General features: G+C 41.0%; 1 protein-coding gene across 1 annotated transcript; it reads right to left on the bottom strand.

The window, feature by feature from the left end:
• Positions 1-9,188: 9,188 nt before the first annotated feature.
• On the bottom strand, positions 9,189-11,561 carry CAV1 (caveolin 1, caveolae protein, 22kDa; the record flags this gene model as incomplete). The annotated part of the gene is made up of 1 exon (XM_010072549.1): positions 9,189-11,561. A coding segment is annotated over one exon (351 nt), but the record flags the coding sequence as incomplete, so codon positions are not given.
• Between the last annotated feature and the right edge of the window lie 1,658 nt (positions 11,562-13,219).

Here is a 13,219-nt window from a genome sequence, read left to right as displayed (position 1 = left end):
GGTGGCGGCCAGGAGGTGGCAGCCTCGGCGTTGCCACGCCGCAGACGCCGGCCCCGGCCCTGGGGCCGTTTCACTGGTCTCGTGTTTTGAGGGCGTTTTCCCCGTGGAAATTCCCCCTCATTAAGAAAAAAAAAATTAAAATATTGCCTGTCTTGTGTTGTCACGGTTTTAAAGAAAAAGTGAAGGTGTCTCTGCAGGGGAAGGGCTTGCCTTGCCTGGGAACCGATGCCCGGGGATGCCGCTGCCGCGGGTGAGATGCAGAGGTGAGAGATGCAGAGGTGACAGATGCAGAGGTGACAGATGCAGAGACAGCGAGGTGGCGGTGAGGTGAAGGCGATGGGAGGTGTGTGAGGCTTTGTGAGCACCTTCTGGTTGATGAGGGCCTAATTGTCACCTGGTTTAAATCGGTGTCCTGCATAAAAGTTAGAAGAAAACGGTCCCTGGAGCAAATCAAGAGAGAAAAAAGAGCAACCATTAAAACCAGTCCTGTTTGCCTTGCTCTGATTACTAATACCTTTTAATGATGTTGTCCCTCACTATGGAGTGGGATTTTCCTTGGCTTACTTCAGTTTCCATTGAAGTAACTTGGAAAATTCCAACAGCTTTGGTGGAAACAAGCTCCACTAACAGGGATTCTCTGAAGCGTCCTTCCTTTCCAAGAATCATCTCTCTTCTGTGATCGAGAGAGCTCTGTCTTTCACAGAATTTTAATGCTTCTTCACTTTTGATGCTGCAAATGTATTACATCAGAAATAAAGCCCAGAGCAAATGAGATTATACATTGAGCTCCCTGCTCAAAGAGATTAAATTGCATGGCATTTTAAATACCTCGCATTAATATTATTTGGTCCTTCCTTTTATTTCTTTGTCCAACATTTGGAATTTATTGAACAGTCTGAATTACCCTCAGTTTAATTCATTGTCTGCAAGGAGTTGTCATATATAGTGAATTTAGCTGGTTATATTTAAGCAGAGATTTCTACTTCTCATTAGCAAATTCCTGGAGCTGTAAGTGCTCTTTGGTTCTCATACCTCCACAACATTGTCATGAATTGTCAGAATCACTCAGAAAGCACAGCTATTTTTGAGTGTCTCCCTGGTCAATAAGGAAAAAATATTCCTCTTGCAAAAGAAAACTGTTTCTCTTCTGTATGAGTCATGACTCTCCTTGTATGCACAGAGCAAAAGATTTCCAGCTTCTCAGGCTTCACTGGCATTCGGGGTAGGTTCCAGCCAGCCAAGATTCACATGTGGAAACTAAATATGGTCATAGGGTTACACTCCCATTTTTTGCCCATTACTCAGGCCCCTGCATGGTGTATTTCAGTGCCTACTCCCTTTCTGCCGCTGTGCATCTCCCTCTGCGGTGACAGTTTACTCTGTGGTTAAGGCTAGTAAGATCTTAGATAGCACCAGTTACAAACAAGTAGTGTGTTTCATCTTCTGCTTAGGAGTACTATACAAATAAAAAAGAGCCAGTATTAATCCTAGGAGGGAAGCTAAAGGTGATACCTTTATAAAGCTCCTTGCTAGAGGGTGTCATCTTAAGTCATATTCCACTTTTCAGCTGTAGTAATTGCCACAGTTTTCATGGTAGAACCTGCCAAAAATAGAAAAAGAGGGAGAGAACATGTTGTTTTTTTGAAAACAAAACAGCCTGTGTATTTTGAGCAACAAGAAGTCAGAGGGACATTTTTATAATTATATACAACAGCAGAAGGGTTCTGATGTCATGGGAGCCAGAAAAATACATCCTAAATTATACTACACTTCACCATGGAGGTTAATCAGCATGCCAGTAGCATTTGTAGGTCCTTGTGAGGGTGTTCAACCCATGCTTGGGACTGGTTTAAGGTGTCTGGCTGTGGAAGAGCAGTGGTCAACACAAATTACTGGCGTCTGTCAGCTATGCACCATTCTGACATGACAACACTGGCTCCCTTCCCATCAACTCTCCTGGGGAGCCCTCGACCCCTCCTCAGGCACTTTATAGAGCTGTGTGGGAGTAGCAAGGGGCCTGATCTCATACTTTGAACTTGGCTTTGACTTTCTCAAGAGCTCTGTGTTCTCCATTTGTCTCAAAGCTCTTCCGTGCTGCCTAGAGACACAACCTTCAAGGGATGGCAGTATAAAGGTGGCATTTGCTCCGGTCCCAGTTTCCATCTTCAACCTCCTTGCAGAATTCATTGCAGAATGGTAATGGCACCATGACCAAAGGTTTCTACGCATCATCAGGCCCATTTTCAGCACAGCTTTTACATACTGTCAAATGCGTAAGTTTTCCCAGCAAGCTATATGAGACCATAATTATTTAAGACAGACTTATGGTCAGGCTGGATTACCATTTTGATTAGGAGATATTTTGTTAGCTGATGGTTTACTCTTGTACTGTACAACCTCCATGTGACTTTATGGCTTGCTGCAATATTTCTGTTAGAGACTAAAGCCAAAATTTTTATACAATAGCTGCGGTGATCACATGGATTATCAGCCTTGAACTAGAAGTATCTTATATAAAATTACCAGTCAAACTTTTTAGATGACTCTTAGTCTTTTCTGCATATTTTTGTGTTTAACTTCAAATAAGTTTCTAGTAAAAGAAACACAAAATAAATAATTCTAGCTTTATTTAGTTGGACAGAGCTTATCTCTGTGAGAAGTGCCACACACTAGAGAACCACAGAGTACAGAGTTGAAATTCACATCACATTGACCATGATTGCATCACTACTCTCTAGCGATGGAAGGATTTGCATGGCCGAAGTGGTTCTGGTTTCAGTCCTAGGTCCACACAACAGAGAAATTACAAGAAATATGGTATCAGTGTTGGAAGAGGTAAGAGCTAAAAAATCCTGCAGCTTATTTCTTTACTACAAGAACCAGTCCTTTGAGGAGACTTGGGACAGACATTTCTGCAGGGCAATAGGAAAGTGTTTTTACTTCTGTTGTGTGTACCAACATTTATCCTGGAAACAGACAAGCTGTTTTGTGAGAACTATTCCATTTCATGCCCTTTTCCAAGACTATTGAACTGTCTTTAGAAATATTCAGACATGCATTATGCCAATTATTTGCACCTGTTACATTCTTTATGCACTGACTGTAAAGTTCCCAACGGACTTATGTTCTTCCTCAGAAAATAATTTGGTGTTTATACATACTGAAATTTGATAGCATGTGCCATGAAAAGGGATCAACATGGATGCTCATCTGGACTGCAACTACCCACATACCCTTCTTTGGCAGATAAACTGTTATTTGTCAAGATAAAATTGTTATTTCTTGACAGACTTTCACCAACAGCAGTGTTTGGTAACCTAGCAAGACAGCTGAGTTTTTGGGAACAACTTAAAATTTGCATTTGACATACTCAGTGGTCATGGGGCCATGGCAAGTAGCATCATATACTGAAAGAACAGGATCTAATACGTCAATCTGATGACATCAATAATTACCTGATGGGTGTTCAGAAACATAGTACTAGGACTCAGCAGACAGCCATAGAATGGTTATCTAGTAGTTCTTAGTTGCTTTCAGTGTGCTTTCCTGAAAGGAATAAGGGCTTTTTGCTTCTACCTGGTGTTGGCGAATGGAGATAAAAAAGAATGTAAGCTCCTCTTAGGAGGTTATGAAATACTATTGAACAGGGAGAAGGCAGCCAGAGAGTGATTTTATTTGCATAAGCTTTCTATCCAGAGTCATCTACTGAACTGCTGGAAGCTCACACGGAAATGGAGGCAGAGTAGAACAGAAACAGGGTGAGGACTTCATTTAACACTCCTGCAAATTGTAGCCTTCTGCAGATATGGTGATGAGCTAATATGGAGCTGGCTTCAGAGGGAAAGAAATAGGTTGAGCTGAAGCTGTTGAGCAGAGCAGAAGGGCTCTGTGAATTCACTGTAAGTCTCTCGAAACAAGTGGGGTAGGGCTGAGCATCCCTATAAGCTAGCGATGTGTTCGTGTGAATGAAGGAAATCCTGGACATCATGGTGATGTAACCACTGATGGTGAAACAGGGAGAAGGGCTAGCTGAAATGACAGCAGTTACCACAAAAGGGCAAGAGCTGAGGCAACTATCATGGCTCTGGCTGTAAAACTGAGTAAAAGGTTTGGTGTAAACAAGTAGAGCATACGCCTTAATTGTTGCTAATACAAATACATGATTAATTCAGTACTGCTAATTCTTCCCAAGTTTACTTTACTTTCTCTTGTCTCTACACAGGCTTACTCTTCTAAATGAGAAATACTGCTTCTCAAGAGAGTCAGGGCTCAATGTCCCCAGGACTCAAGGTGAGGGTTTAAACTGGCGGCTTTTGCTAGTGCTAAGAAAAATCCCTCTGCATTTAAGCCCAGTTCTTGTTGCCATCAGCAACAGGGTTGCTTTGAGTTTCAGTCCTCAATAATCCATGATTCAACAGGTCACAGACAATGAAGATTTTTTTTTTATTATTATTTTGGATGACTATCCACCAACAGGATAGTTTCAACTGTAAAATTTTTAGTGTCTCAGCCAGGAAGGAGTAAACTGATACATGGAGAGGTAAACTACAGCAGAAAGGCTTTCCCCACCTCATTGAGGAGCTGGGCAGTGCTGACTTTAACCTCTCTGTGCTAAATATTGGTATTTGGTCAGCTAATTTCCAACCTAGAGGAGTAAATCTGTAATTTTCAGTGGCCTTCCTCAAAGGATGCTTGTTAGAGATACACAGATGAATTTTTTAAGCTATAGAAATGATGCTCCAAAGACAATCAAATTCAGACCAGAAGATCCAGTCCTGTCAAGAAATCTGACAAAAACAGCTCCAACTTTTTGTCCCTAAGCATCTTTTTTTCACAGGGTTCTTCAGACTGTTCCAGAAACTCAGCAGAGATGAAACAGGAAGAATTTTAACTGCTTCCAAACTTAGTTGTATAGTTGTCTAATAGGGAGTAACGATACCTGCTTTTGTTAAGAGAAAACAGATGAATTGACAGATGTCTGTAACATTCGAATTGGAGCCTGCACACAACGAAATAAAAAGATAAAATACTGTACAAGCCAGAAGACTAATAGTCAGGAGATGATAAAGTAAAAAAAAAAATTTCAAAGGCACTTGTCTAAACCTCCAAGTACTCATATGCTCTGTGCAGTTCTCTGTTCCTATCATTGGGATATTTGCTGTCCTACAAAGAATCTAGACTACAATGGAGGATTTCTGTCAGTGAGATAGATCGTATCCATAGAATTAGTAGTCTGGCAAGACACTATATGCTTATCACAGGGAACACAGGCTGTGTTGTATTGCCCACCAACAGACTTGGTCTGGGTTTTGAGACTGCGTGCAGACAGTTCTCCTGTGTTAGTCTAACTGCTGCTGCTCACAGCACTGGCTGATTCCCCAGCAGGCTTCTCAGTGTGCTCCTCCAGGCAGGGAAGCAGTTTCCAGTCCTGGTTTTCTGCCCAACCAGGCTCCTGTTGTGCAAATCTGATCATGCACACCACGATCAAGGTAAGTTCTGAGCTGGCTTGTCAGTGAATTTAAACGTAGCTCTATTTGACCATACCTATGGTCAATCCCCGTCAAGGTAAGCCACACTTAAGTAGGAATTTGGACACGCTGGTGATAATTCAATGCTTTGTTTACTGCTGTCTCTATTGGTGCCTATCACTGCACTCTTTGTATTTGCTCTCCTGTAGGATTATCTTTTTGGTTCAGAATTTACCTGCAAAATGTTACAGGTAGGAACTGAAGAAAGGTATGAAGAGTCATCCCCCTCCTGTTTTCCTTTCAAAAGTCTCCAATTATCACTGCTAGATGGAAATGCTCTTGCTGTGCACAGCTTCTCCTCATTCCCTGGGTACGTGAGGAAGACCTCTGAGATTCTCTCATCCTCTCCTTCTTTCTGTAGAATATACCTGCTCCTTTTGATGTACTACTTTTTTCTTCTTCTCTTCTTAGCACCAACTATTTAGTTTCTATGTCACTTTTTTCACTTTGGATTTTCTGCCAGTAGGATTTCTGGCAACATGCACATCTGGTAAGATACACCTGGAGCTTCACTTGCTGGAGATGTGCAGGCTGAATGTTTTGATGAGTCATAGTCGCACATGAACACCTATATTCTGATAGCTGCCAAAAAGTTACACAGCTACAGATCCCTTGGTCCTTTAAGGCTCCTCTGAGTCGGTCCTCTGGTGTAAAGCATTTTGTAGCTCAGAATAACTAGCCAAGAAAGAGAGTTGGTGCACGGATGCACTGTGAGGCTACTCCATATCGTGGATAAAGGTTCAGAGTTGTGATCAACTGAGAAGGTCGCAGCTATGACAGACTTAGATTTAAATTAATCCTTGCATGCCAAAACAACCCCTGAGAGCTGCTGTCAGTCTGCAGAAAATACAACCACCTTCAGCCTAGGTCCCCAGTCTTTCAAGATGGAAACCAGAATTATCTCTAGAAGTGCTAGAACTGGAGACCATAATGCCTTTATTCCCCTCTGCACTGATGACAGCTTGATGGAAGAGAAAATCTGAGTTATGAAGACTTCAGACCAATAATGGTGTTACAAAGCTCAGGTAGTGCCTTTAAGGCAACCTGGCACCTCCTGGAAGTCAACATGCCACATTAGTGGTCTATGGCTAGTTCCTGCACAGCACACAAGGAGAATTGGGCTTCTAAAAATTGTATACCTAGCGTTCAGCAGCTTAAGTTTACACCTGGGAGTGCAGTGAGATGAGTTTAAGTCTCCTCTATCTCAAGGAGTAAGATGCTAGACTACAAGCCCCAGAGAGGCATAATTTCCCAGCTCTTGTATAGTGACCCCTGAGAATACCTATAATCTCCAATTCCTGCAGGAGAAGGTGGCAGCCTGAGGAACATCTCATTTGTACATCCCAGCAGTGTGTAGGTGTGACCTGGGTACACTTACAGTGAGGGTCTTTTGTGGATTGTGTCTTGAATCAACACGAATATATGCCTTGACTATGCGGGAGGACACAGGCTTGTACTAAGTCTAATCACTCTCTTCCCACTTCTGTCACCCTTACTAAAAGCAGTTATAAATCCAGTGAGAATACTGTGCATTTATATGTTGTCATAGTTACCAAATGTACATTTTACTACTGTGCCTTCAGAAGGCCATAATAGAGAAGAGCACCTTGAAGACAAGATGTGCTAGTTGAAATTTTAATTAAAAGTTCTAAAGAAGAAAGCGAGAGAGAAATAACATAACCTGTACCACATGGTGTTCCAGGATCAGATAACATGAAGTGAAGAAATCAAGGTTTGTAAGACATAAATGAAGACAACAGAGGTGTTCTAGCTCAGCAGACTTTTACTCTGTGCCTCTTTCCCCCTCCTCAGGAGGAAAAAAAGGAGGATGCAGCAGATGCACAAGGCAACGAAAGTACACAAGAGAACAGTTCCAGTTTAACCTAAGAGAGGGTGAAAAGGTAGCTTGGGTTCAGCTATGGAAATTCTCCACCATTAATAAAAGCTTATGGTTTGTCATTATATCTTGTTGCAACTTCATTCCAATACATATATTTCAAAAAAACATTCTGTATGTAGTTTGTCCTTAAACAATCAAATTCAGAGGGGTCAACCACACAACCAAGCAGTTCACATTCTCTCATTTCTCAAAACTCAGGTGCTCTTGCTGGTTTTAACTGGAGCGTCTAGCTCCCCCACGTGTGGCCTCAGGGTATTCAAAGGAAAACAGTTCAAGCTATATGGCACAATTTAAGAACTGGTGACTCGGAGGACGAGAAGAGTGACCAATGACAGTCAAGCCAGCTTACCGGTAGGAGGAAAAATTGTGTTGAGCTCACCTGAACCCACAGGTCCTGAGGTAGCTTATGACACTGACTTTCTTATCTACCAGCACAAGACTGTCTACAACACATTTATAGCCATGATAGGAGATTGCCTGATGCCATTGTCTCACAGCTAATGTCCAGTCCCCTAGCAGACCAATCTGGATCTTGCTACAGGGTGTATCATGACTGTGATGCTGATCATGAACGTTAGTGCATTGAGAGCCTGGCAGGAGCACGGGTGTGAGATTCCCACACAGCCCAGCCCTGTGGCTGCTGCCCAGCGAAGCGCCAGCGACAGTGCAATCACAGGGTGAACCTGCACATCTCCCACGAAGGGTCTTGGAGGTGTGACATTATAAATGGTTAAGATGAATAGACATGCCTGTCTTGAATCTATCAGGCTCTTTGCAAAAGCAAGATGTTTCTGAATACCAGAAGGCTCATTTGCTTTACTTTCACATCACAATCTCCCTTTTACCTTTTAAAATATTCTTAATTTTCTTACATAGTCTAATTCAACATATTATTTGCTACCACTGGACTATTAACTACCGTTAAATACACCATTCGGCTGTTGGAAGACATATGTCAGACTACCTTAAGCTGGTATATGCCATTTAAACACTAAAATATGGTTAATAGATTTGTAGGCCAAAATGTAATCGCCTGTCTTGCTGGCCTTTTGTGTACTAGTTAAATGGTGTGACAGGTATTGTGCAATAACCCCACAGAAAAGAACTGTCCTGTCACAAGTTAGGTCTATACAAAGCTGGATAAAAGCTGTCATTCCCCTATTTCCATACATTAAATGCTTAGGCTAATGAGCTTTTATTAGGAACAATCCTGTTTCCACTGGACTCAAAACCAAAGCTTTAAACAATTTTGATTGAAGATCTATCAGGACAATTCAGGACTGAATTTTGGGTAGCCAAAGTCTTTCACGTAAAATGAACTATAAGCAACTCATTGTATTATTATATCATTCTGTTTACTGGATATTGAAACTGTCTACAAGCAAACATCATTATCCTAATTTGAAATATAGGGAAACTGAGGAACAAGGAAACAAAGGAATTTCTTGTCATTAAGCATTTAAACAAGCTTATGCTCCCTATTCAGTGCTGTATTCATTAGTCCTACTGCCTACTTATTTAGCAGCAGAAAATATTTCCTTGGGAGAAAAACATCATTTTTTTTTCTGGGGAAGAACCTTCCTGAGTCAGATTCTGAACCACAAATCAAGACTGTTTTGTGCTTTCTTTCTTGAGAAACAAATTACATCACTTTTTGTTTCTTTATCAAGAAGTATTGGGCTTTTCTTCCTAATAACATGAGGTTTGTTCACATGACTTTAATGGAAAAAGAGGTCAGACAGGAGCTATCATTAAACATATTTTTATTGTAGTCTTTAATGTACATGCAGAATTTTAAAAAAGTGTCAGTTATATCTGTAAGCATATAAAAACAATGTAAATGTCTTGGATTAGCAATGTATTTGGATTAGGGACTAATAACTCTAAGTGAACAGACATCTTTCAGGATATACAGTTTATGTGGTAAATCAAGAAGGTTTTCTTCAGAGTGATTTTCCTCATAAAAAGATAAAATATTTCTTGTTTACAATCTCACTTGTTTTTAATACTGAAAAAATCTATAATAGTACACTCTCCATTATGTACATAGAAAAACATAAAACTATATCCATACCAGTGTCTGTTCTAAATGCAAAAAATAGTAGTTAACAGCTTGGTAATTTTTTGTGCACCCTCTCCCCTCTCTCTCCTCCCCTACCACCCCCCCAGTAAAAAATGCAGCATTTCCTAAAGTTTTCAATGTTTTGGCAGAAACTGAATTGAAGGCACTCTTGTGTTAGGTAAAGCAATATGTGAAATAGCAGTGCTAAATAAAAAAGCTGTAGGTGTACCAGACAGCTCCATGCTCATCCCCAGGGCCAAATCTTGTACTCTCTGAAGTCAAGAGCTGGTTTGCTGGAGATCGCAACTGGAGCAAGCTCAGGCCCCAGGCTGGTTTACAATAAAGCTGATATTAGCCTCACAACTATTTTTACAAATGCTTCACACAAACTGTATGAGGATGTAGAAAGCATCTCTGAAGACAGTACTATCACGAGGGCAAAAAGCTCCTGCAGGTCACAGCATCAGAACACGTTGCAAAGGCTTTGCTTTCTGGGGCTCACGCTTTGCAACGTGGTAGTTTCACACAACACCCTCCGTTTAAGACTTCCTGATGTTGCAGCTCAGCTAGAAAAAAAACAGTCAACCCACAAATGTGAAGTTTCTAAACCACCTCTTGTGATGGATTAGGTTGGACTCGGCAAAGTGTCAACTGTCCTGAAAATAATCTGTGTACTAGTGGCATGCTGACTTCTGCTGATAGGGAAGCTTTGAAAGCTGATAGAAAAGTTTCTATCAGGGCAGCTCCTCCTTGGCCTCATGTGGCTTGTGTTTGGCACACCTTCATTCTTCTTGTAACTCAGGGTTATCTCTGGCATACCTGCGATATGTATTTATATGAATACTTTGTGGAAAAAAAAAAAAAAAAAAGAAGCCTGTGAGAGAAGCACCTAAATGCTCGCCAAGGGATGTGTCATAAGTCACAGTCAGGAAAACATTACCATAATGACCAGTTTTAGTTCTCAACTGCAGGTTGCTTCTGCAATCCTAGCAAAGGTTGAGAAATGACTGGATGCAAACTTCCAAAAGAGAATGAGACAGAAAGGCACCAACCGAAGCTTTTTATGCACATGAAAAGCTTCCACGTGTCAATGTCTCCAACCTGATAAAGTGTTAGATTTTTAGGACATATATTAGTTAAGTAACTTGTTTACTTAAATAATTTATTCATAGTGCACCATATCTGACCATGACTGTAAATAGCTGCAGTCAACTGACAGTCCAAATGAAAAAGAACATTCTGCTGAAACCTGCCAGCTGGTCACGTTCATTCTGCTGCAACAGCTCTGTGCTCTTTGGCCACAACAAAATGAATGGTTTTATAGTGGTGGAAAGCATTTTTGCCATTCTTCAGTATCAGTGTGGATTTATCTCATAAGGAATGAAGAGTGAGATAAAAAGGCATCCAACAACACTTCAGTCTCTGAATTGAACAGCCAGCAAAATGATATGCAGCTGGCATGGAAGAATAGCCATTTAAGGTTAGTTTAAAATGCAGACTGAAGGGGAAAAAAAGGAAGGAAAAAAAAAAAGGCAAACAGTCCAGTAAGAATAAACAGTAGCATAAAAAACTGAGCAAGTGATTCTTTGTTTTGGGCCAGTATATCCACCACCAGTTGCTGTATGTTGCTTTGGGAAACGTGAAACTGGCACCAAAACACTTCAAACAACACAAAACCCCCACCTACTTCCTAGGCTGATGGCTCTCCTTGAAATGTCCCTCAAATCTCTTTCCGTACTGTGGCTCGGATGCTGCTGAACATTTTGCCTATGGCCTCAAACAGTGGGTCGCAGAATGTGTGGATGCAGATCGAATAGACACGGCTGATGCACTGGATCTCAATCAGGTAGCTCCTTATGCACGGCACCACTGCCCAGATGTGCAGGAATGACAAAATGGCAAAGTAGATGCCCCAGATGAGAGCCATAGGAATGCCAAAGATTGCTGACAGTAAACGATAAAACCAGTATTTCGTTACTGTGAAGGTGGTAAAACTGGCCTTCCAAATCCCATCAAAGCTGTGTGTCCCTTCTGGCTCAGCAATCACATCTTCAAAATCAATCTGCAGCAAAGAACACAAAGTCAGGTCAGTCACACATTTTCATCAGGGGCAGACTCCAGAAAGCCCTTTCCTGGAGAGCAACGGTCCTCTGCAACAACACACTGAAGCACGTACTTCCTACATCCCAATGTGATTTGACCCATTTTAACATATCATTTAAGCCAAGAAGCTTTTTCCAGTGACTATCAGGGAGACTCAATGATTAGCTCAAAATTAGACATCTAACTTCTAGATGGAGACAAACTGTCCACAATATATTTTCGTCATCTCCTACAGCCCTAAGGGTACGCAGTGCCCTTAAGTCCACCTAAGGGATGAACCAGGTGAACAGAATCATCACGCTTTCATTGCCCAACTTGACAATTTCACATCTTTACAAATGGAATAAATGCATTCACTACTGACTTTTTAGACACCTCAAGCACACATCAATAAAATGTGTTTTATTAGTCCGAATTTTCTGATCCTTCCTTGTATAGCATTTTTGAATTTTAACTGAATAAATGGTGAGTCTAGCAACTCAAACATATACTTTGAAACAGGTGGAGAAAGTTGTTAAAAGGAAAAAAAAAATGCTGGATTTAGATCTGGATCAGGTGGAGCTCCTTCTTAGTCTGAAAGGGTTAGGGAGCGACTTCATCCTGTTAAACATAAGGAGGCTCTTCACCTTAGAGCCATTTTGTCCTAGCCTATCCTGTTTATGTGCTAACACTCTGTCCATGAAAGACGTGGCCAGGCTAATGTACTAATATTTAGAGGGAACACACTCTTCCACATATTTCATAGTTTTGACTATTCATAAATCATTCAAAAAGTCATCTAAGGAAGCAGTGCATTCCAAGAGGCACATTTTACCACTCTGTTGAAATACTGAGCTTTTCAGGAAGCTTAATTGTCATAACATTTCTATTAGAAAATTAACAGAATTGCGACAGTGTTTGATCTCCATGTCACACAAACGTGTTTGATATAACCCAAAATGCAGGATATTTAATTTAGTCAGCACAACCAATTGTATAGGTACCGCATTCAACAGGAAAAAGAACATCACAACGCTATTCCTCTGCAAGAAATTAAATAACTGTTTAAATCAGATAAAGTAAAAAGATAAATTGCACTGCTGGGACTGGATCCCAAAGTCAGATGATACTGGTGCCGTTAAGTGAAGATATACAGGAGCAGGCTAAATACAATATGGGCCAGTGGCCTCAGAAACCCAGGCAACAGTACCTTAACCTACTGGAAGGAGGTGAATACACAGACATGCACTAACTATAAGTATTGCTTATACTGTAGGAAAAGCCTCACAATCACTTCTTTTTATCTAAAATATACATAAAAATTGGAAAGAACTCCTCCCTCTCTCCTGTTGAGTCTTCAGTCACCTCCAAACAGAAGTTACCAACTCACTACAAAGGGAAAAATGCTACAAAACCACTGGACTGTTCAGTTTCTTCAACAAAAAAGATAATTCCAGAGCAAAACTGTACAGTCTAGGCACAATTTACTTGAAGGGCTCAAAAGTCCTTGGGAAGAAATTTCTGATTCAGTTGTGATATCAAATATCTTTAATGCCTAACATCAAACTGGCTTAATTCAACATAGTACTGGGCCTAAACACCACACTCTGCCTGCTCTGTGCCACACTGCCATCTAGTAAGACAGAG

This window comes from Pterocles gutturalis, unplaced genomic scaffold, assembly GCF_000699245.1.
Source record: "Pterocles gutturalis isolate BGI_N339 unplaced genomic scaffold, ASM69924v1 scaffold20211, whole genome shotgun sequence".
NCBI classification, from domain to species: domain Eukaryota; kingdom Metazoa; phylum Chordata; class Aves; order Pterocliformes; family Pteroclidae; genus Pterocles; species Pterocles gutturalis.
This window is presented reverse-complemented; position numbering and strand designations above follow the sequence as displayed.